Here is a 20,907-nt window from a genome sequence, read left to right as displayed (position 1 = left end):
AGACGTTGTGGTTCAGATGAGTCAGGCGCACGGAAGTCACATGGGGCTCTGGCTCCAAGGCCACAAGCTGCCACGGGTCCATCCAGTGTGGGGGAAGGAACAGCGTCTTCACACCAGCAGGGGAGGGGCGGGGCACATCTTAAAAAGGTGCTGCTGCTCAGATCCTTTCAGAGAACTTTGTGGGGACTGTGGGAAGGTTTCGCAGAAATAAAGGCCAGCTTTTCTTGGCTGTGCCTACTCCTGGTTTTGTACAGAGCTCTGTTGTGTCGCCCTCTTCGAGCACAAGCTCCCATTTGAGAGGCTGGCTTTTCAGGGAGCACGTAGTCGTGGCACAGCCAGCAGCCTCCTCTTAGTCCATGTCAGGCTGACAGAAATAGTGTCCCAGCTGGGGACAGATAAGAGACAGCTGGACTTGTGCTGCTGCTTGACAGTGTTGTAATTCCTGGCCCCACTGTAAAATCAGCCGTTGAGATTTTTATCTTCTAGACTGCCTTGTGCTCAGAGAAACCTCTGTCAGATTCACCTTGAGAAGGGTGGTGTTGGGTGTGTCCTCGTGCTGATCTACCATGTCCCTGTGGGGACAGTTAACTCTCCCTTCTTGAGTCTCAAGAGTGTGGTCAAAAGTGACAAGCCCAGGGCTTCCCCGGTGGTGCAGTGGTTGAGAGTCCGCCTGCCGATGCAGGGGACGTGGGTTCGTGCCCCGGTCCGGGAGGATCCCACATGCCGCGGAGCGGTTGGGCCCGTGAGCCATGGCCGCTGGGCCTGCGCGTCCGGAGCCTGTGCTCCGCAACGGGAGAGGCCACAGCAGTGAGAGGCCCACGTACCGCAAAAAAAAAAAAAAGGTGACAAGCCCAGCGTCTGGCTGCGGGTCATTTTTATACTGTTTATGCTTCCAAATATTTTTAAAGTGTTTAAGGTAACAGTTATGTCATTCTTGTTACTTCAAGAGAGTGGCCATGGCAGCTTAATGAAAGGATTCGCTTCCTCCTGGTTACTGAAAGGTACTTTAGGGAGGTTGAAGCTTGAAGGCAGAGGCCCAAATGCTTTCCAGCATCTTCTGGGGATGGTGAGGTGGGGAAGGAGATTTGAATGTCCACCTAGTGCCAGGTGCTCTGTATTATCTCTTTTCATGTGCATCATGTCTACGAGGTATCCCCATTTTGTAGCACTTGAAAGCCGAGGAAAGTGAACCTTGCGGGAGCTGAATCCTCCCAAGGTCGCAGAACTGGGAGTCAGGAGAGCCAGGATTCCAGTCCAGGCCTGCTTGCTGCCTGCATACTTGTCCCTCTCTCCAGCCCTCCATCAGGCCCCTTGGGGGGATCCTAACTCTCTGCGTTTGTTTTTCTCTCATTAGGTTTGGCCGGTACAGGTGTGAGAAAGGGACCACTGCAGTCCTCACCGAAAAAGTCACTACTTTGGAAATTGAGGTGCTGGAAGAAACAGTCCAAACAATGGACACTTCTTGAATGGTGTTGGTGGATGTCTGGTTATTGCTCTAGAAGACTGGGGGCAATGGAGGCTCCCCCTGTAAGACATTCGGCCAGTGTTTGCTGAATGAACCCATTAAAAATGAAAACCAAGTTAAGTGGCTGAAGTCTCGGGGCTGTGTGGTTTTTTGGGCTGCTAAGGCCCATCGACCTGGCCTCCCCTTCAGGATGTTAATCCCTCCCTGAATACTACTCTGCGTTCAGGTGGGTGTTAAGAGCAGTTTAACCCTTCTAAAAACAGACGAGGCCTCATTTGTTGCAGGAAGTCAGACTGGGTTGCTCTGATTCTTCAGTTGAACATTTATTACACGCAGCCCTTGTGCTAACTTACTTTCTTTTTGTTCAGGGTAGTCCCAGGTTTTTGTTTTTGTTTTTTTAGGATGAGTGAGTGCAGCGCAGCCTTTTACCCCAAAAGCCAAGTAGGAAAGAAATAGAGATGATCAGTTCTGAGTACCAAGAAAAAGCAGGTAGGTGGACAGTTTTGCTTTGCTATAGCTGCATGAACCTGGGTGAACTCCACTTCGTTTGGCCAGTTTCACGAAGTCAAAAGAATGCTTTGAGCCTTACTATCTGTAATAATTAGGATATGATCGTTTCTCAAACACTCAAGCCTGGTGAATGGTTGAAATTGTATACCTCCAGAGGGTCCAAGTAGTAGGCAGAATTGTTCTCATGGTGTCAAAAGCGGATGGCATGCAGAAAGCAAGTTCATCTGTGTCCAACGCTGATGATACTGCCAAGGGAGACAGACACAGTAGGGATTCTGAGAGCCGTAAGCAGAGTATTTGCAAAAAAATCTGTCTGGAATCAGAAAAACTTTAAGTGGTGAGTGCCTGACTGTCCCCCAGAGCGAGCATGGCTGGGGGGACAAGAGAAAGAGGCCTGGTGCCATGGTCTTCCAGAGTGAGCCCACTCTTGGGCCAGCCTCCCTCGTTAAACTGCCAGGAGTGGGTGGGGAGAACAATGGAATTATTTAGGATAGCCACTTGGCTGACCATTTATCAAAATTATCTGGGGAGCTTAAAAAAATTCCCAGATTACTTAGAATGTCTGGGGCCTGAGAAATTGTGTTTTTAAAGGAGGCTCTAGAAATGGTGCTGCAGTGTGAAGCTGTTGTAAAATTACTCATGAATCGTACTCATTCACAGAAGGAACCCCACTTACCCCATTTTATTTCAACCATGGAGAATGAGTACAAAGCAGAGGCTGCATCTGAAGAAAATTTCTCAAACCCGACAGTGTTACAGTAGAACAGAGTTCACACGTGGAAACAGCGCAGTGGCCCAGCCCAAATCCTTTATCCCCAGGGAGGCCTGGTCAGAGCTCCTGATCAGGACACCAGTGGAGTGGACAGGCGTGTACTCTTTCTGGAGGGCTGAACTGTCACTAAGTCGTGGGTGACAACTTAGACCATTTGAGGATTAACTTGAGTGTAAAAACAAAATTCAAACTATTTCCTTCAGAGCTTGAGTTTTCCTTAAGTTCACATTTATAAATTAGTCTTCACAGTTAATCCTATTTGGGAACAAGAAATAAATGAACACATTTCTGGTTTCCTACAAATAATACAGTTGTACATTAACTCTTGACTTACATGGTCCATGGACTTGAGCTTTGTGAAGGGGTGAGTGGCTACCATTTTTGGATCGTCTACAATGTACTGTAAGGTAACTTACATATTTTATTTCAGATTCTGTCAGCAACCCTGAAGGTAGATGTTATTAGTCCCATTTTACAGATGAGGCAACAGGCTCAGAGAGGCTAAGAAACTTGCCCAGGGTCATGCTAGGAAGGTGCAGAACCAGAACTTGTACAGAGAATAGCCTGAGGGCAAAGCCCGCATATTTTTCGTATCCTGTGCTTCCTTCTCATGGAGGAAAACACTTAACACTGATCATTAAATGAACTGCCAGCATTCAAGCAGGTGAGGTGCCTAGTACTAGCAGGTGTTCAGGAGAGGATGGCTGAGCCGGGCTGCACAGAAAACACTCATGGCTTTCAAATACTATTTGCCTCTATACCAGATGCTGGGTTCGCCTCATCGTCATTCATCAAGTTATAAACGTAGATAAAAATATTAGGAAAATCTCCACTCTACTTAAAAAATTATTTCCACTTTCCCCCCTTACAAGGGAGTAAATTAAGCGCACAGCTTGATTGTTTGAAAAGATTCTAAGAGCTAAACCAAACTTACTACTAACCATTTTAAAAGGCTCACTACAAATCACACAGTCTCCTGGATTCTCCTGTTAGTTCAAACCTTGACAGGTCACTGAAGGAATTATCCGAAAGATTCACATTACAATCCAGATATAAGAGGTGCCTCAGTGGCTCACCGAACCATCCACCATTGTTAACAACCCAGCTGAGAGTGTTCACAACAGTTTAAAGAAAGGACTTTCAAATTTGACCACCAGTAACACGTGACCAGTGCCCCTCCCCCCAGCAGCCCTGTATTCACCATCTGCTGTAAAGCCCAGCCCCTCTTTGGGGAACCTGCTGAACCCTCTTGTCTTAGTTGGTCTCGGCTACCAGGTGGCCACTTTGGAGAGAAGACTCAGGTAAGGCAGAGCGGTGTGGCTTCTGAGAAGGCGCGCTGCACCCACACTCAGGTGCTCGAAGTCCACACGTGCATCTGTTTGGCAACCTGGTGCACGTAGCTGATGTCGGGTCTCTGGTTGGGGTCGGGGTGGATGCACATACTGACCAATTCTCGTAACTGCAAGGGAGAGAATGATACGTATTATTCGTAAGCAGCCTTGTCGAGGCTCTGCGTTAACTCATGAACCCTCAGGGCAACTAGAAGATGAGGAATGGCGCTCAAGACAGGTGAGTGGTGGGCGAGGAGTCACAGTCACCAGGGGAGAGCAGGACCCGCACCAGGCCTGTCTGGCCCCAAAGGCCGTGCCTGGAGACCCTGAGAGTGGTATCTCCAAATAATTTTGAACTTTCAACTGCCTACACTACTGGCTAGATATGTGTGTACAGTGTGTGTGTCTGCTGTCAGTCATGGCAGATGCCCAAACCAGAGGACAAGACTCAAGGCAAGGGCTTATTGATCATAGTAAATGTATTAACATGCAGCAGAGCTGCAGTCTGCCTACCCCCTGGCCTCTTTATTGTGCTCATGAAAGACGGAGCTTTTAATTATACAGACACTGAAGGCTGCTCCTGCCTCGGGGTGGGGGAGGGGCACCTTGATCCTCTGATCACCTCCATTCTTCTGATAGCCAGAGTGCCAATTATTTTAATGGTAATTAAAATAATGACCTTAAAAAGCCTACATCTTAACTTGCATCACTGGGCTCACTGCAATTTTTTCATTTAAATACCTGCTGCTGGAGGGGCTGGCCAGGGCCGCAGCAGGGAGAGGGGAGATCCTGACTAAGGGGGCTCACGGGGACTCTGCGGCCATGGTCAGCAAGTCTGGGGTGGGCACGAGGGTCATGCGGAGGCCCGGGCTACGGTGTACACTCCCTGTTTCACTCCTGAGGTGTTCTAGGCCGAGGGGCCTGGGGTTGCTCCCCCAGGAGATGCTCCAAACTGCCTGCTGCCTTTCTGGGGATTTCACTGCTTTATAAACACTCGGAAGCCCCTGGGCAGATGCAGCTGCGCCTGCAGCCGGCTTGGACACTCCTGGAGTCTGAGGTTGCCCACGATGAGACCATACACTTCAGAACCTTACAGTATTCAGGGGAAGGTAGCTGTGGTTGGCCTCTGACAGGTTAAAGTGCCCAAGAGAACCACATTAAGGTAAAGTCTCTGTGGCCCGAATTGCTCATTTGTAAACCACACAGTTGGCAATAAGTGCATGTTTGTAAAGTTCACAAGAGAAAGTGTCTTATTTCCATTTCTAAGAGGACATATAACTTCAAAAGTGAGGTGTGCCGAGGAGCTCCAGTGCTAAGAATTAGCACCTCCAGAAGTTGCACGTAACCAGTGAAAGCCAGGTGCTCTGGGGAGTAGGAGCTCTGGATGCTGAAGGACTGACTTGGGAGGGAAGAGGGCTGAGGGCTTTATGTGGACTCGTTCATTTCAGCTTCATAACCATGAGGCAGACGTTATGGTTCCCATTTATAGATGGGGAAACTGAGGCACAGAGAAGTTGTCATTTGCTCCAGGTGGCATGGCTCCTAGCTTCTTAACAAATTCCAACAAACAAAATTCCAAATTCTAACAAAAGATGGGGAAGAAAAACCAAATGCAACTATTAACTTGGTGAAGAGCTCTAACTAGTTTTTCCTTTCCTGCCAACTTCCACTCCGGAGCATAAATACTTCCTCCAGAGGTACTCATAAGAACTCTGTAGGAATCTGCGCTCCTGACCCTCACTCTGGCTGCTGGGAGTCCGCAGAGCCGCAGGCATGGCACTGGGAGCAGAGGGTGCCAGGAGAAAGGTGGCTGATGACCCTTCTAGCTGGCCTGCCGGGATACAGGGTTAGTGCACACTGGGGCACCTGGTTGCTACAGCTTGGCCGGCCCAGACCCAGGGCCCTGGTGGGCAAGGGCTGCTCCTTCCAGAGCTTCCAGGATTGTGAAGTGAGCAGCATGGACGGCTCCTCACTCTGGCTGGACAACTGGCTATAGAAGAGGGGCGGGTGCCCTCAAGAAACAGGATAGCGCAGTGGCTAGGTGCAGGTCACCTGGGTCAAACCCTGCCTTCACCACGAGCAAGTTATGTGACTTGGGCAAGTTACTTAACCAGTCTGTATCTCAGTTTCCTTCCTGGTAAAATGGCATTAGTGGGGTGGGGTAGGCGGGGATTCAACACAGTAAATCATAAATGTGAGCTGTTATTATTGGGAGGCAGTGGCCTGTGGTCCTGCAGGGTGGTCCCATGGAGGACTCAGGCTCCCGATTACACACACTAGCATTGACCTTGAACAAAAATAACCCATATTGAGCATTTACTCTGAGCCAGGCCCTGTGCTACGGCCAGATGATGATGGTTGTAAATGCATTGCCTTAATCCTTAATCCAGTAAAGTAGATTCCAGGATTATCCCATTTTACGGATGAGGAAACTGAGACTCAGTTCAGTGATTTGCCCAAGAAAGGTGAGGGGAGTGTGTAAACCTATGCATCTGTTTACACTTTTTTTTTTTTTTTTTTTTTTTTTTTTTGCGGTACACGGGCCTCTCACTGTTGTGGCCTCTCCCGTTGCGGAGCGCAGGCTCAGCGGCCATGGCTCACAGGCCCAGCCGCTCCACGGCATGTGGGATCTTCCCGGACCGGGGCACGAACCCGCGTCCCCTGCATCGGCAGGCGGACTCTCAACCACTGCGCCACCAGGGAAGCCCTGTTTACACTCTTAACCACGCTGTGCTGTAAGCCTGTCATCTCATCCTCACCTTTTATCCATGAAGGCAAAGTATTGGGCCTGTTTCCAAGATGAGGGAACTGAGGCAGATGATGCGCTCCCGCAGCCTCACCTGTCCCAGCCTGATGGCCAGACCTGTCAGGCTGTCCTGCGCTCAGTGTAAAGTATTGAAAATAAAAGGCCAAGGGGTCTGACCTAGGTCTGTGGTGGCAAGGAGACCAGGCTGCTTGCTTTGGTTCCCTGTCATGGGAGCGGAGGGGCCGCCAGCAGTGGTGTGGGGCCGGCCAGGCCCTGCTACCCCCTGCGTCTGGCTCCTGTTGCTGGACGCCGGGAGCCTGTCTCCGGGCCCCGCAGCAGCAAGCCTCCCACTCGAGCGCTGGGTTGGGAGCCAAACGGGCAGGAGGGTGCTGACGGGGCAGCTCCTGCTGGTTCCTGCCAGTGGGTGGCCTGCAGCCCTGCTGTCGGGGGGCCCACACTGGTCCCTGAGATCTCCGGTAAAATCAGCCTGCTTGTTTCCCCTTCTGAGTCACTTCCCCAGAAATCTTCCTTCTCTGGCTCTGTTAAGTGAACCCAAGCTCAGCCCCACAGCCCTGGGATCTTGGAGCTGTCCCTCTTCGAGCCCTGCGGGTCGCCTGGAGCTCACCAGGCCCAGCCCCGGCGGCAGCAAACTCACCTTCTCAGAGTAATGTTCTCCAGGGAGAGGCGGGTAGTCACACTGCTCAATCTTCTGGCAGAGGGAGAAGAGGTTCATTTTATCTCCATAGAAGGGGCTCTGAAGAGCTGCCATCTGCAAGGAGAGGGGGATGAGAGATGAGTTTTCAGCCTTGAGGTCCAGGGCAAAAGGGGCCGCTCCAGATGGGGGTGTGGTGCTTCCGGGTCCTCACTGCAGCGGCTGTCCAGCCAGACTCCCCTGTGTCCTGACGAAGCTGGGGTTCAACAGAAAGTGGCAGTTTTTACACAATCCTTGTTATATAAGCAAATTAAACAGGACAAATGTTTCACTGACAAAACTGTAAAGTCAGTAAAGAAGGGGCAGTTGAGTCCTGAGGGCCAGCCGTGAGCAGGCACACGCCTGGCCTCTGGTTTCCTCATCTAAAATGGACGCAGCTCCACCTGCAGGGCTGTGGTGAGGCTTGGCTGGTACAGGAGGCAGCACAACCTGAGTGGACATCATCTGGCTCCACCCCGAAAGCAGGCCCTCTGCTGGGGGACCGTGGAGGCCCCAACGGGTTCTCACCCAGTCAGGGAACTACCCGGACTTCCCACCCCACCATTCAGAGCACGACGGGGGATGTCTTCAACAGGGGCACACAGGAGCCGTGCTGCCCGTGAGGCAGCCCAGCACGGCGCCCGCCAGCCCCATCTGCTGATGACTTCGCAACGGGATTCAAGCTGCCCGTCACTCCCGCTCACTGTTGCCTGCCTCCAAATGACGGCCCGACGACACCTGCTAATGAAGTGCCGTTGGGTAATTGTGCCCGCCTGTCCGTTTGGCCCTGGTTCCCTTCAAGGAGCTGGGCTGCCAGGGCCACTAGGCACAGACTCCACAGCCGGGGCCTGTGGGACACCTGAGGAATCCTCACTCCCCTTAAGGCTCCGGGAGGTGGGTGGGCGAACCCTGTCTCCGGGCTGGGGGAACCCGTGGTAGCCCACCAGCTTTAGTTTCCTGGTCTGCCCCACGCTCTGTTCACCCCTGTGAACAGGTCAGGTGATCCCAAGAGGAAGAGCAGGGCTTCTCCTCCAGAAGTGCACAGGGGCCTGCAGAGCCCAGGCAGTGCCCTTGGGCGTCCAGATGGCCTTGGGAGAGGCAGTGTGGCCTGGAGACTTGGGGGGGCCAGGTGCCTGGGCCCTGACCGAGTGCTTTCACGTGGGTGTCTCCTCCTCCTGACCAGGGGCTTGGGCCCCTCTGAGGAGGGCTGGGAACCCACCTGGACGGTGAAACCCACCCCTGCGGGAAGGCCCTGGCACTTGGCGGGGCAGGATGAGTATGCAGAGCCTCTGCCCCCTGTGGGCTCAGGCAGCCTGACTGAACTGGCTTTACCATCTAGCATGCAAAATGGCGTCTTGGGTGATGCATTTCCAATAATGAAAATGAGAACCTCGGGTGCAAAGGGTTAATTGGGCAGTTTCAAAAGGACATCTGTTGCTACAGTAGAGAGCAGCTGAGGCTCCAGGGCAGTCGTTCGGGGTGATGTGGTGCCCTTCAAGTCATGGCAGGAGGATTAAGATGGATTTTCCTGGAAAGCGTGTCTGTTCAGAGTAGAAAGGATGTCGGCCCCACTAACACAGGCTCTGGTTTTTCACGTGTCTGACCTGGGAGAGGGACTGGGTGATCCTTTCGACAAGCCAGCCTGATCTGATTTGCACAACTTGCTGTGTGGGACTCCAGAAGAGCCCCAGAATGGCGAGGCATGAGCCCCGTATCTGCCGTTCCCTTCAGAGAATCTCTCCATCCTTCCTGGCACCTTCCCCACACTGTTTCAGAAAAGCTTTCTGAACAGGGTCAGCAGCGAGCTATGCCAGAGGAGCCCTCTCTGCCTCCCTGGCTCCCAGTGGCTTCTGCATCCATAAATGCAGATTCTAGGGGAAGCAGCGTCCCTGCCTGCTGCCCTCCAGCTGCCGGCCACGGGCCTTCCACCCAGATCAGAGCACTGGGCTGTGAAGGAACCTCTGGGGCTGCTTGAGACACTGGGATTAGAACGGTTACCCCGGATGGCGAGATCTCGTACCGGCGACCACCCACCTCTGACTGGTTGAAGCAGAGGAGGAATTGCTGTTTGGGGCCTCGTTAGAACTGCCAAAGCCACGGCTCTCAGCGCTGCTCCTCAAACGCAGAACTTTTCCTGCCTGGCGTTACTGGGATGACACATAGCCGGGGAAATGGGAGAGTGTGGCCACTTGCCCCCGCTGGGAGGGCTCAGGGAAACTGGTGTGTGACTTAAGATGTCAGAAGAAGGGGATTCTGACTCAGAGTGGATAGCGACTGCCTTTGACTCTGGCCCTGTCAGGGCCTCGGACATCCATCTCATCACCAGTATCTCCCGAGCTCTTCCAGGAGTGAAGGTTGAACCCAGAGGTTAGTTGCCAAGCAGTCTGCAGCCCTGTTTCCCCACGAGGTAGGGGGAATCCAGACCATTCTCTGGCTCAAGCCAGAATTCCAAAGCAGGATTCCATACAAGGCATGGCTGCACCTGTCCCCTGGCCCACCTTCTTGCTGGTCTCAGCCTCCTCAGGCTGAGGCTGCTGTAAGAAGGCCCCCCACTGAGGATCCTGATTCCTTCAGCTCTGTGCTCAGAGCTGAGCTCCCATAGAAAAATAAATAAATCCTGCAGAGCCCAGGCAGCCTGCTGAGTGCCTCCACGGGGTGTGCCAGGTAATGAAAATAAAGCGCCAGGTCTTCCAACAGGCCAAGCTTGGGCATCCCTGCTGGGAGCTCCTGGAGGGGCCACTGAAGTTGCTGGGGGATCCTCACAACTGGGCCTTCCCCTCAAAGGGGCTCTGAGCAGAGGCCCTGCATCTTTCTCCACCAGTCACGCCTTCCCTGGTGGCTGGAGAGAAGGGGAGAGGCCCTGGCTCCACAAGGACCACTGGTCCCTTCCTGGCTCCTGCTCACTGGAGGGCAGGCATCGACAACCTGGGTACCAGTGCCCATCTAGGTCACTTCCTTGCTGTGTGACCCTGGGAGGTCTCTCCGCATCTCTGAGCCCGCTTTCTGCCTTACAGCAAAGCTGGGACTGGCCTGGTGTGATTCTTGTGATTCACTACAGTGTCCAGGGCAGTGCTGCTCCCGGAGGCTGAGCTGTCTGGCCCGTTTCTCCTATGCTGACCTCTTCAAGACAGATCCCACTTGGCACCCACCCTGAGGAGCTCAGGCCAGGTATCGTGCTTTGTGGCGGCTCCTCACTAGCCACGGGTCAACATCAGCATCTTAAGGTGACCTCGGGAGGTCTTCAGTGGACATCTGGACGCCCAGGTGGAAGGGGGTGTGGTGGGCTTAATAAAGGCCCCCAAAGATGTTCATGTCCTAATCCTTGGAGCCTGCGAATGCGCTGCCTTATATGGCAAAATAAATTCGGCAGATGTGATGAAATTAAGGATCCCCGGATCGGGGGAGTGTCCCAGGTGATCCAGGTGGGCCCTAAGTGTAATCACAGTATCTTTATAAGAAGGAGCAGAGGGATATTTTTGAGTACAGGAGAAGGAGGTGTGTTGACTTAAGTGATATGAGGAAGAGGCCACAAGCCAAGGCATGTGGGTGGTCTTTTCCTTTTCCTTGCCTTTAGTCCACTGAAATCGATTTTGGACTTCTGGCTTCCAGAACGTAAGAGAATAATTTTATGTTGTATGAAGCCAATCGGTAATCTGTTACAGCAGCCGTAGGAACCTAACCCAGGGGGCTCCTGAGACTTCCAGCCCTCACCGGGGCTTGTGGGAAAGGGCAGGCCTGTCCCCACTGTGGGCAGGTTTTCTCTGGCTCTGTGCTGTCACCTGCCGCCCTGGCCCAGGTGTGTTCCCCTGGCTCTGCCCAGAATCCTCGGATGTGATCTGGGTGTGCGGGTGAGGTGGGGAGCCAGTCGCAGATCTACAGCTGGCGCCCTCAGGACGCATCACAGGCTGTGCAGCGGGGGCTCTGGTCGTGCCTGGGGGTCGTTGCCTCCCAATTACCACGGCCCTTCTTGTCTGCTGGGAAAACGTCTGGTTCTGTCTTCCCACAGGGCTCGGGGGTGGCAGCCTGGGGAAGGGCCCCCACAGCCTTTTGCCCCTAGAGGGGCCGCCACGCCAGCCCTCTTCTGTGGGAGGCCTAGGGCCACTGGGTTCAGGTCAGCTGTCCCCGCGGACATAGGACTTGACTGATTTCATTGACTTGCTACTGCTGACACGCCCCTCCCTGGCTGCGAGGCTCAGTGATGAAATAAACCGGCACCTCCAGGCTGGGGCACCGCTAACAGACGCTGCCTGTTTAGAAGTGTGTTTAGACGCCCAAGGCAGGGACTCAGGACTGCAGTCTGCCTCTAGGGAGCTGGTGCCACCAGCTCGGGAGCCCTGAGCACAGGAGCAGGGCCCAGTCACACCCTCGTCTACTGTTTGTCTACGTTTGAAGACTCACACGATTCACAGAGGCAGGAAGTGGCTTACAGAAATCCTGAACGCAGAATGGAAGAGTAAAGAACCCTGGACTAGGGACAGTATCCACGAGGGCAGGAGGACAAAGCCGAGTCTCCGAGGGGACAGACAACGGCTGGACTCTGGCTCCCCGCTGGCCGAAGCGAAAAGGGAAATGTGGCCAGCTGCTCGCCGGCACCAGCTCAGGGGGCTCTTGGGCAGCGAGGTGGGCAGTAAGAGCGCTGCAAAGACCTGCCCCGCACTGCCGGAGGGCCGTCTGAGCCAGGTGCCGTCCACACCTCATGAGGCAGGTGTGACTCCCATTACACTTGGGCAACTGAAGCTCCTGGAGCTCCAGGGCCTTCAGGGGGTGAGCGGGTGCTGAGCTCTGACCTCGGGTTGGTCCTTCTGACTGAGGTCTGGGCCACACCAGGCCCCGCCTCTCTCCCACCCAAACTACCACAGCTATGGGAGCTGCGTGCTCCCCACGAGGGAAGGATTCACAGCTTTGCCCTCCTCCTCATCCCCAGGGGCCAGAAGCCACTCTGCACCCTCATCCACTGCGGCCCCACTGGGGGCACCGCCTGGATGCAGCTGCTCCCGTTTGGTGCTCATTAAAAGAAGTCCTCCTACAACAGACGCCCCTGTGAGTCCCAGAAAGCACGGTCTGCTCCCCACCTCTGACTGCCAGGGCCTGACTCACCCATAAACCTTCAAGATGACTCTGTGGAGCGCCCACACTACGGACCTCCAGAAGAAGGGGGCTCAGGTACAAACGCCACAAGGGCCACATCTCCAATTGGCTTCATCTTTACCCACAAGGCCACTCTTTTAAAATGAAATGTCTGCTATTAATAGGAGGCCACTGGCTTACAAAGAAAGATGCTGTGAAGTGTAAACCTTGCAGAGGGATCAGAGTTTTGATTTCATGGTCTCCGTCTGTAATGCAGGGAGCGGGGAATCCCAGTGCCAAGAGACCCCGACCGCATAGCTGCCCCGGTCCCTGTGCATCAGCAGTGGGCAGCTGAGTCCCGAAGTTTATACCCACGGGCCATGAGGTCAACTCCCACCATCGATACTCCCAAGGAAGCAAAGAAGTCAGTCTCTGCAACTCCAAGACACTCCTAGTGGTCCCGCAACATTATCCTGTGCATCGCTGCCCTAGGAGACTCTTCAGCTTATCAGTTCCAAGCCAGATTCCAGGGATGCTCAAGTCCACCCCAGGGAGAGCAGAAAAATAATCAAGGTTCCAACTTTAAACCCAAACCATGCTTGGTGTCTCACAGCCCTAGAGGGTCCTCAAAGTCTTTCATAACTGTTATTTCATTCATCTGGCCTATGACAATGCAGGACAGCTACTATTGCCATTTTACAGATGAGGAGACCAATGGAATCCCGCCCAGCACGGGATGGGCCAGGGCGGTGGGAGGGTGTGGCCGCCAACTTGGAGATACTAAAGGGCTCAGGCTTCCCCGCCTCTCACCGGCAGCTGCGACAGCTTCATGGCCAAGTGTGGCTTGTGCTCCCTAGACCCCCGGTTATCCAGGGTCCCCCGTGGCTGGCCAAAATGGATGGGGGCTTTACGAGTTCATGTTGTCTCATGTCTGAGCCTACCAAGACTCAGAAATATTCCTGTCCCTCCGTCCAGGGTGGCCACCAGATCTGGAAATGGCCATCTGGTGGCTCCATCTCACAGCCCAGGGGAGACAGTGGTGGTCTCTAGTGAGACCCACGTTGCTGAGCTTGGAAGAACGTGACCGCCCCTCACTGGGGAGCATTTCAGAGGCGTGGGGCCTGATCCATGGATAAATGCCAAATAGTGAACAGAACCACCCTGGTTACCAGGGAAACCGGGGCAGCCAGATCCCCCTGCCTGTGCTCCTTCCATCAGCAAGCAGACACTGGACTCTCCGTCTGGTTCTAGTTCATCTCCCTTCCCAGATCTGAGCATCCCAAGGGTGAGTGGCACCTAGCCTGCAAGTGACCACCCCTCTAACCTCTTCCAGCCTGACGCTGCTAATCAGGCAGACGTTGGACCGAGTGGGGTGAAGGACAGGACCCAGATGGTACCAGGCCTGCCTCAGCTGGGTGCCCACCATGCACGCCCCACCAAATGCCACTGAGCTGCAGGCCAGACACTCACCTCGTACAGCAAACAGCCCAGAGACCAGATGTCAGACTTGAAGTTGTAGCCGTTCTCATGGATCCTCTCCGGTGACATGTAGTATGGTGTCCCCACTGAAACACAGCAAAAGGATGGGTGCTTATCCTCTGTGCAGGGGCAGCATAGGAGGGAGAGGTGGGGAGGGTGAGGGCTGGGGAGAGGCCTGGCCTCAGCCTCACCAGGATCCTGGGCAGCCCCCTTGCCCTCTCTTCCTGTCCCCTCCTCTGTCAAATGAGAGGGCTGGGACAGACTGGAAGTTCCCACGCTGGCAGGGCCCTAAAAGCCCCTGGAGATAGGGACCCATCCAGACCTGACAATCGGTCTGGGGGCTGAGTGGCTCAAGACTGGTGTTTCTGCCAACTGCCCGGGGGGAGTGGGACACAGTGGCCAGGCTCTGGGAAGCAACGGACCAAAATATCCTCTAAGGTGACTGTTTGAATCCCAGAAGAGTCCAGATAAGGCTCTCAACAGTGAAAACAACCACTGTGAATGTGAACCAACCATGGTGTGTGTGTTAGCCCATTTTACAGATGGGGAAACCGAGGCTCCGAAAAGTGGCAGGACTGAGGTTCAAATGCAGATCTTCAGGCTCCAGAAACTGAACTCTTAGCCACCACCCTTGGCTACTAGCACCAATCAGCATGTCCAGACTTGGGGTTGCCTGAGATTTCTTAGCCAGAATAGAAAAGATACTAACCATTAAAGAAAAGATCGATTAACTGGACTTCATTAAAATTAGGAACTTCAGTTCACCAAAAAACCATTCAGAGAGTTAAAAGGCAAGCCACAGAGTGGGAGAAAGTCGTCTCAAAACATATACCCAACAATGGCCTCATATACAGAATATATTTTAAAACTTCTATAAATCAATATACAAAAGACAAACGTCCCCCTCCCTCAAATTAGCAAAAGACTTGAAGGGGTATTTCACAAAGGAGAATATCCAAACGGCCAATAAGCACATGAAACGATATTGTGTTTCTCATTACTCATCAGGGCAATGCAAATTAATAGCACAATGAGGTACTACCTACCACCTACCCACCTGAATGGTTAAAGTTAAAAAGACTGAGATAAACCAAGGTGGTGATGTGCGGAGCAACTGGAACCCTCACGCATTGCTGACGGGGCCATAAAATGGCACGATCACTTTGGAAAACCATTTGGCAGCATCTACTACAGCTGAACACTGCCTACACTATAACCCAGCAATTCCACTCCTAGGTACACGCCCAAGAGAAATGAGTGCTCTGTCCATCAAGAGACATGATCAAGAACGTGCAGAGTGGCTTTATTCATAATAGCTGGAAACTGGAAACAAATGGTAATCACCAGTAGAAGAGATAAACTGAAAATGTGGTCTATTCACACCATGGAATACTAAACAGCAACGAACAAGAGCAAATCTCAGGTATGCGCCACAAAATGGATCAACTGCACAGACGCAATGTTGAGGGAAAGTAGCCAGGCACAAAAGAGCACCCACTATTTGATTCCATTTTTATCAAAAACGGGAAAAATTACTTTATGGGGGAAGTGATCAGGAAAGGGCTTGAGAGAGCTTTACTGTACGCATATCATGTCTTAATTAAAAAGCAGAGGAGTCACACTTGAATATCTGGAGCTGGGCAAAGATGGGAGGATTTCCTGACAGGTGGTGAGCTCCCCATCACCAGAGGCGTGCAAGCTGCAGCACAGGGGCTGAATTGGCATGGCTGAGGAGGGGCCCAGGAATCTGGATTTGTAACCACAGATTTGTAACCTGAGATTCTGATATCAGTCCATTTGGAGGATGACTGTTCTGGAGGCTTTAGGACCAGATTTTAAAGGTTGCTACACAGAGGACATTTTCACTGGCCTGGAGTCACCATGTGAATGTGACAGTGGCTGCTGCTGTTTTGGCCCGAGTCTGTGAAGGGAGCTGGAGTCCAGTGTGGCAGAGGCTGAGCCTGAGATGTGGGCTGATGACCCTAGGAAGGAGGGATGTCCAGCACCACATGTGGGAACACAGGGGACCCTGGGAGGGGAAGAGGCCTTTTGATGAGCTAGACTAGGAAAGTGACGGGTGCCCCAAACCAGGGGCCCAGACTTCAGGCTGTCATGGGCCAAAGATGTTTCAGAGCAACTTATGTTTGCCAAGTAAAGGTGTTTAAGTAAAACACAAAATCCCAACTACCATTTCGTGTCACTACTATTCAGTTTAACACTGGAACAAGTATTTGGGTTGGCCAAAAAGTTTGTTTGGGTTTTTCCGTAAGATCTTAACAGAAAACCCAAATGAACTTTTTGGCCAACCCAAACAGAGACTCCATCTCAAGATCAAGGACAGTACTTCACATTGAAAAAGTTTAGCTGTTTGAAAACTTTATCATCTTGCTTTTCTCATCTCATTGGAGATGGGTGAGAAATTCTATCATGCCTGACTTGTAGAGGCTGTGAACAGTGTTGGAAACCCACGCTCCTGGCATGGGCACGCTGGCGGCAGGACCTTGTTACCAAAGTGTCCCAGTGCCCTGCCCAGGACTGGGTCATAGCAGGCACCTTCTAAGCATATACTCACTGAATCGATGAACCCATCTGCATGTCATCAGATAGTATGTAGCAGGGTTAACACTTTTTTTCTTGTAGTCTAACGCACTATTTACTTAACTGATGTCTGCCCAAGAGGGACTACCTGATTAGTGCTTTATCAGGGTACCAAGCATCCTTTGATGGCAATAATCCCAGGAGAGCAGACATCACTTAAATACATGTTTTGCAAACTGTGTCATCCTATATGCATACTTAATGGCTGAAATCAGGGGGCTAATTGCTATTCAGCAGAAAGAGCTGTCAGTCAACACATGAACCCATGTGGATTCTATAAGCAAACTGCGACTTCCAGTAGCAACCCCTTGTATATTTCAGCCACAAGGGAGCAAAATGAAAATGAACGGGCAAGTGTGAAATGGATGACTTATCATAGCCAAACCACAGGATGAAATCCAAACAGTTCTCACTTAACAGCGGGAACCTCAGACCAAACTATAAGTGTTTCTAGCACTCAGGGTGCTGTGGGGGGACATGCCTATGAGGTGAGAACAGTCTCCTGCAGAGAACAACCACAGGGGGCTGATGGGGTGCAGAGACAGCAGGGGAGGGGCAGAGGTCAGAGGCCCTGTCCTCAGTGAGGGACAGCAGTGCCCACCGTCTGGCTGCACCACATCCTTAAGACCCCTGGCCAACCCCTGCCCCCGACCTGGCCAGGCTGGGAGTGTGGGCTGGCCCTGACACCTCTCACCACCCTCAGTCTTATCCTCTGCTCATTCTAGATGAGTGGCCAGGCTTTGGTCTAGGGTTGCCTTGGCCAGATCCATCCAAAAATGAAGTCTCTGAGCAGCTGTTCCCCCTGCTCCAACCCCGGCCTGCCCTCCAGTTCACCTCTGTGCCTCTGCCTCCTGGTGAGTTCCTCAAGGTCAAGTTAAACTGCCCCCTCCCCTGGCCACAGAGAGCTAGCTGCTTGGTGAGGTCTGGACATTTGGTTTGTTCCCCTGTCCCTCTGCTGGGCCTCCAGATCCCTGCGTCAGTCCTGCTTGGGGTAAAAGCCTGGGGGCACCAGGGAGAGAAAGGTCAGGGGCTTCACCACCCCTTCCCACCACTCTCCACCCCAACCTTCTACCTCTTCATTGCTCCTTCTGCTTGTACCCCAGTTTCCACTGGTGTTAAGGGGGGAAAGGCAAACGCCCAAATGTGATTTGTACTTTCTTCAAAGATGCCACTGCTGCATACGCCATTCCATCCATCCATCCATCCATCCATCCATCCATCCATCCATCCATCATCAATCCATCTGTCTGTCCATCCATCCATCCACCCACCCATCTGTATTCAATGTTAACTGCCCATTGACGCTGTGCTGGGCCCTCCCAGGAGTGGGTCCATCAGGAGGTGGTGAGTTGCCTGGCCCAGCAAGTGTCCAGAAGGAGCCAGGAAAGACTGGACCGATCAGTGGCTGCAGCCAAATCACCTGGAAGAAGTTGTCAAACACCTGAACCCCCAGCCCAACCCCAGGCCTGTGGAACCAGAACCTCCAGTGCTGGAACTTGGACACCTGCATCTCCCACAAGCTCCCAGAGTGTCTGATACGTGTTACAACCTGAGAGGGGCCGTGCAAAGCCTCCCAGACCTGCCCTCCTTTCAGATGCGCAGAAACATCCGTGGAACAAATGAATTCGCGAAGCATTAACTGAGGGAAGTTTGGCCGGCCACTGGGTCCTCATGTTCCTGCCTCTGGGCAGCTCCTCTTGTCCCCTGACCCCAGGGGAGGGGCTGCTCCCCCTTGGTCTGTGCTCTGCCTCATCAGAGGGGTTCTCAACTTGTGCTAGAGGCACACCGAGCTGCAGGGGGCGGACACAGCACCTCGTCCTGTTTTGCCAGCTTTCCCCGGGAATAAGCCTGTAAAACCCCTGTAAAAAATGCTCAAACATTATAAAGGATAATGCACAACCTGCGTGAGTTTTAAAGATAAAAATGAGAGACTTCAAAGAAGTTCCACGCTTGCAGCGGGCCCTGGAGGATATGACCCTGAACCCCGGGGGAGCGGTGATTCTGGGGAAGAGAGGGAGAAGCTGGCATGGGGAGGAGCCTCCACAGACAGTGGCCCTGAAGGTCCGGCTCCCTGTCCTGCCCTAGGGGTGGGGTGGGGGGTGCCCCTGTGGGCCCTTCCAGCCGGCAAAGCAGCAGCACAGTCCCACGGAGATGCTTAGACGCAGAGCGAACACAGCCAGGGTCTCAAATCCCCTTCCAGCATCTCCCCGTCAGACCTGCAGGCTCCCAGCCCCGCCCCCAGCCTCCCCTCTGGGAATGGAGCTCTGCATATGAAAGAGGAGCCTAACAAACACTGACCTTCCCCGCGTCTTCACCTGGAACTCCCAGATTTCAAACCGGGCAGATATCAGAGGAGAACGCGGGACCTCAAAGCAGAGGCTGATTAAAGGGCCCCGCTTCCCAAGATGCGCCACTCCTGTCAAAACAAACTCTGCCGTGTTTTGAAATGCTCACGGTGTTTGAAACATGTTCATTAGATACGAAAAAGGCAAAGATTTCACATGAAGGGGAGGCTGCATCTGTGGGCTGCACTTCTTCCCCGAATGGTGGTTTTGAAAATGGCTGGGAAACGGGGTGTGGGTGCTGACATGCATCCGCTGGGCGGGCCGGGAGGCCTGGGCACCATCCTGACGGCAAAGGAGCTGCACCCTAGCCAGGTCTGAACCCACTGCAACCACTGGTGGGCAGAGAACTGAACGGCTGCCTCAGCCTTGTCTCCCCATCGGTGGAACACGGGGTGAACTCATGGTCCTCGGGGTCCTCTCTGCCACACTTCGGAGCCTCGGTCTCCCTCTCTGGAAAATGGGGATAGTTCAACCTCCTGGCACACAGACATGCAGGCAGAAGGGCTCTGGGAAGGCTCTGCTGCTACCACAGACCCCGGGGGGTGGAGCTGGGGGCGGTGAGGGGAGTGGACTGAGGAAAGGAGGGCTGGGGGTGGCCAAGGGGGCAGAACAAAGGAGCAGGTGAGGACCAGATTCCTCCTCTGTGCTGCACGAGACCCCGGCCTATGAAACTCCCTCCCCGCTGCCCCCAACATCAATCAGGCCTCACATCCTGAGGGGGCTCCCCTCCCATCTGGCCCTCTGGCCACTGCCCTAGCAGCTCCGCCTCACCTGGACGACTGGTGGCTTAGCCTCCCGCTGTCCTGCCCCTTCCCACACGTCCTACACCCCAAGGCAGGGGCCATGTCCCTGCCCCTAAGGCCGACTGGCTCATCCCTCAAGAGAGAAAAGCCGGGTCCTCAGCCTGGCATTCGACTCCAGACTCCAAACTCTCCCCACTCCCCCCAACGCTGGATCTCTGGGCAGCAACACACACACATACACGCACACCCACACCCCTACAGGCTCACCTGTGCCGCCACTTGTTATCAAGTTCTCCTTAAATTAATTACCAGCTGACCACATGCCAGGCTACACTGGGCCCTCTGGAGAAGCAGCGATGTTGAGAAAACACTGCACTTTTATCAGCGTTGACTCGATTCCAGACTGTTGTATCTGCCTATTTTTAGTTCCCACATGGAACATCTCTAACAGATATAAGAGTCAGGTAGAACGATTCTGCGATTCTACACAGGACCCTGTGTTTTCCAGGTATCAGGGGCTCATCCAAGGTGGCTCAGGGAGCCTCGGACGGAAACCCTGGCGTGGCCATGCCTTGCCTGCCACGTGGCTCTGACTGGAGCACCACCCACCTGGCATCACAAAGGTGCTCGCCTCACTGCACCTGGAATTCCTCCCCTGGTAACCGGCTGTGATGATTCCCACCCCCAGGGTGGCTGGAGCACTAAATAAGACACCACCTGGGACATGGTTACTAGAGCAGTGCTTCCCTCCAGGGTGTAAGCTCCAGCGGGCAGGGGCCTCCCGGGTGAGTGGCCCAAACCTCTGAGTGAGTGAATGAACAAGCTGGGGTTTGCATCCTAGGCCCGGGTCGATTCCTCATTGGCCGTCCCCTTGAGCCCTTCCCTTCCCTCCCTGCCACCAGCTCATCTTGTTCTAACGGTTTGTGTCCCTGAAAATGCCAGGGATGCGGCAGACAAGCCAGGAGCCACTCACCAGCCACAGGTGATCTCCCCCCCGCCAGGTGTCAGCGCTAAGAACCTGGGCTCCACCTGCCGAAGCAGGTTTTCTGGGCCAGTTGTTCCCAGGTGTCCTGGGCTGCCAGGACGAAGCAGGAGGTCTCCAGGGACACATCTGCATGACGCTCTGAGCCCACACTGATGGGGCCCCCGGGGCTCCTGGC

General features: G+C 53.6%; 2 protein-coding genes across 2 annotated transcripts in view; one reads left to right on the top strand and one right to left on the bottom strand.

Moving 5' to 3' along the window:
* PSMB7 (proteasome 20S subunit beta 7) overlaps positions 1–1,594 on the top strand; it is a 59,091-nt gene extending 57,497 nt beyond the window's left edge. The window contains exon 8 of the mRNA XM_024762165.1: positions 1,355–1,594. Within this exon, the coding sequence (XP_024617933.1) occupies positions 1,355–1,466 (112 nt within the window). The 3' untranslated portion in view covers positions 1,467–1,594. The remainder of the gene's footprint in view (positions 1–1,354) is intronic.
* Positions 1,595–2,631: 1,037 nt separating this feature from the next.
* NEK6 (NIMA related kinase 6) overlaps positions 2,632–20,907 on the bottom strand; it is a 50,176-nt gene continuing 31,900 nt past the window's right edge. The window contains exons 8-10 of the mRNA XM_024762164.1: positions 14,053–14,147; positions 7,480–7,593; positions 2,632–4,206 (exon numbers count right to left, since the gene is read on the bottom strand). Of these exons, the coding sequence (XP_024617932.1) occupies positions 4,096–4,206; positions 7,480–7,593; positions 14,053–14,147 (320 nt within the window). The 3' untranslated portion in view covers positions 2,632–4,095. The remainder of the gene's footprint in view (positions 4,207–7,479; positions 7,594–14,052; positions 14,148–20,907) is intronic.

The sequence above is a fragment of the Neophocaena asiaeorientalis genome, unplaced genomic scaffold (assembly GCF_003031525.2).
Source record: "Neophocaena asiaeorientalis asiaeorientalis breed wild unplaced genomic scaffold, Neophocaena_asiaeorientalis_V1.1 scaffold78, whole genome shotgun sequence".
NCBI classification, from domain to species: Eukaryota; Metazoa; Chordata; class Mammalia; order Artiodactyla; family Phocoenidae; genus Neophocaena; species Neophocaena asiaeorientalis.
Note: the sequence above shows the minus strand (reverse complement) of the source record. Positions and strands in the feature narration are given on the sequence as shown.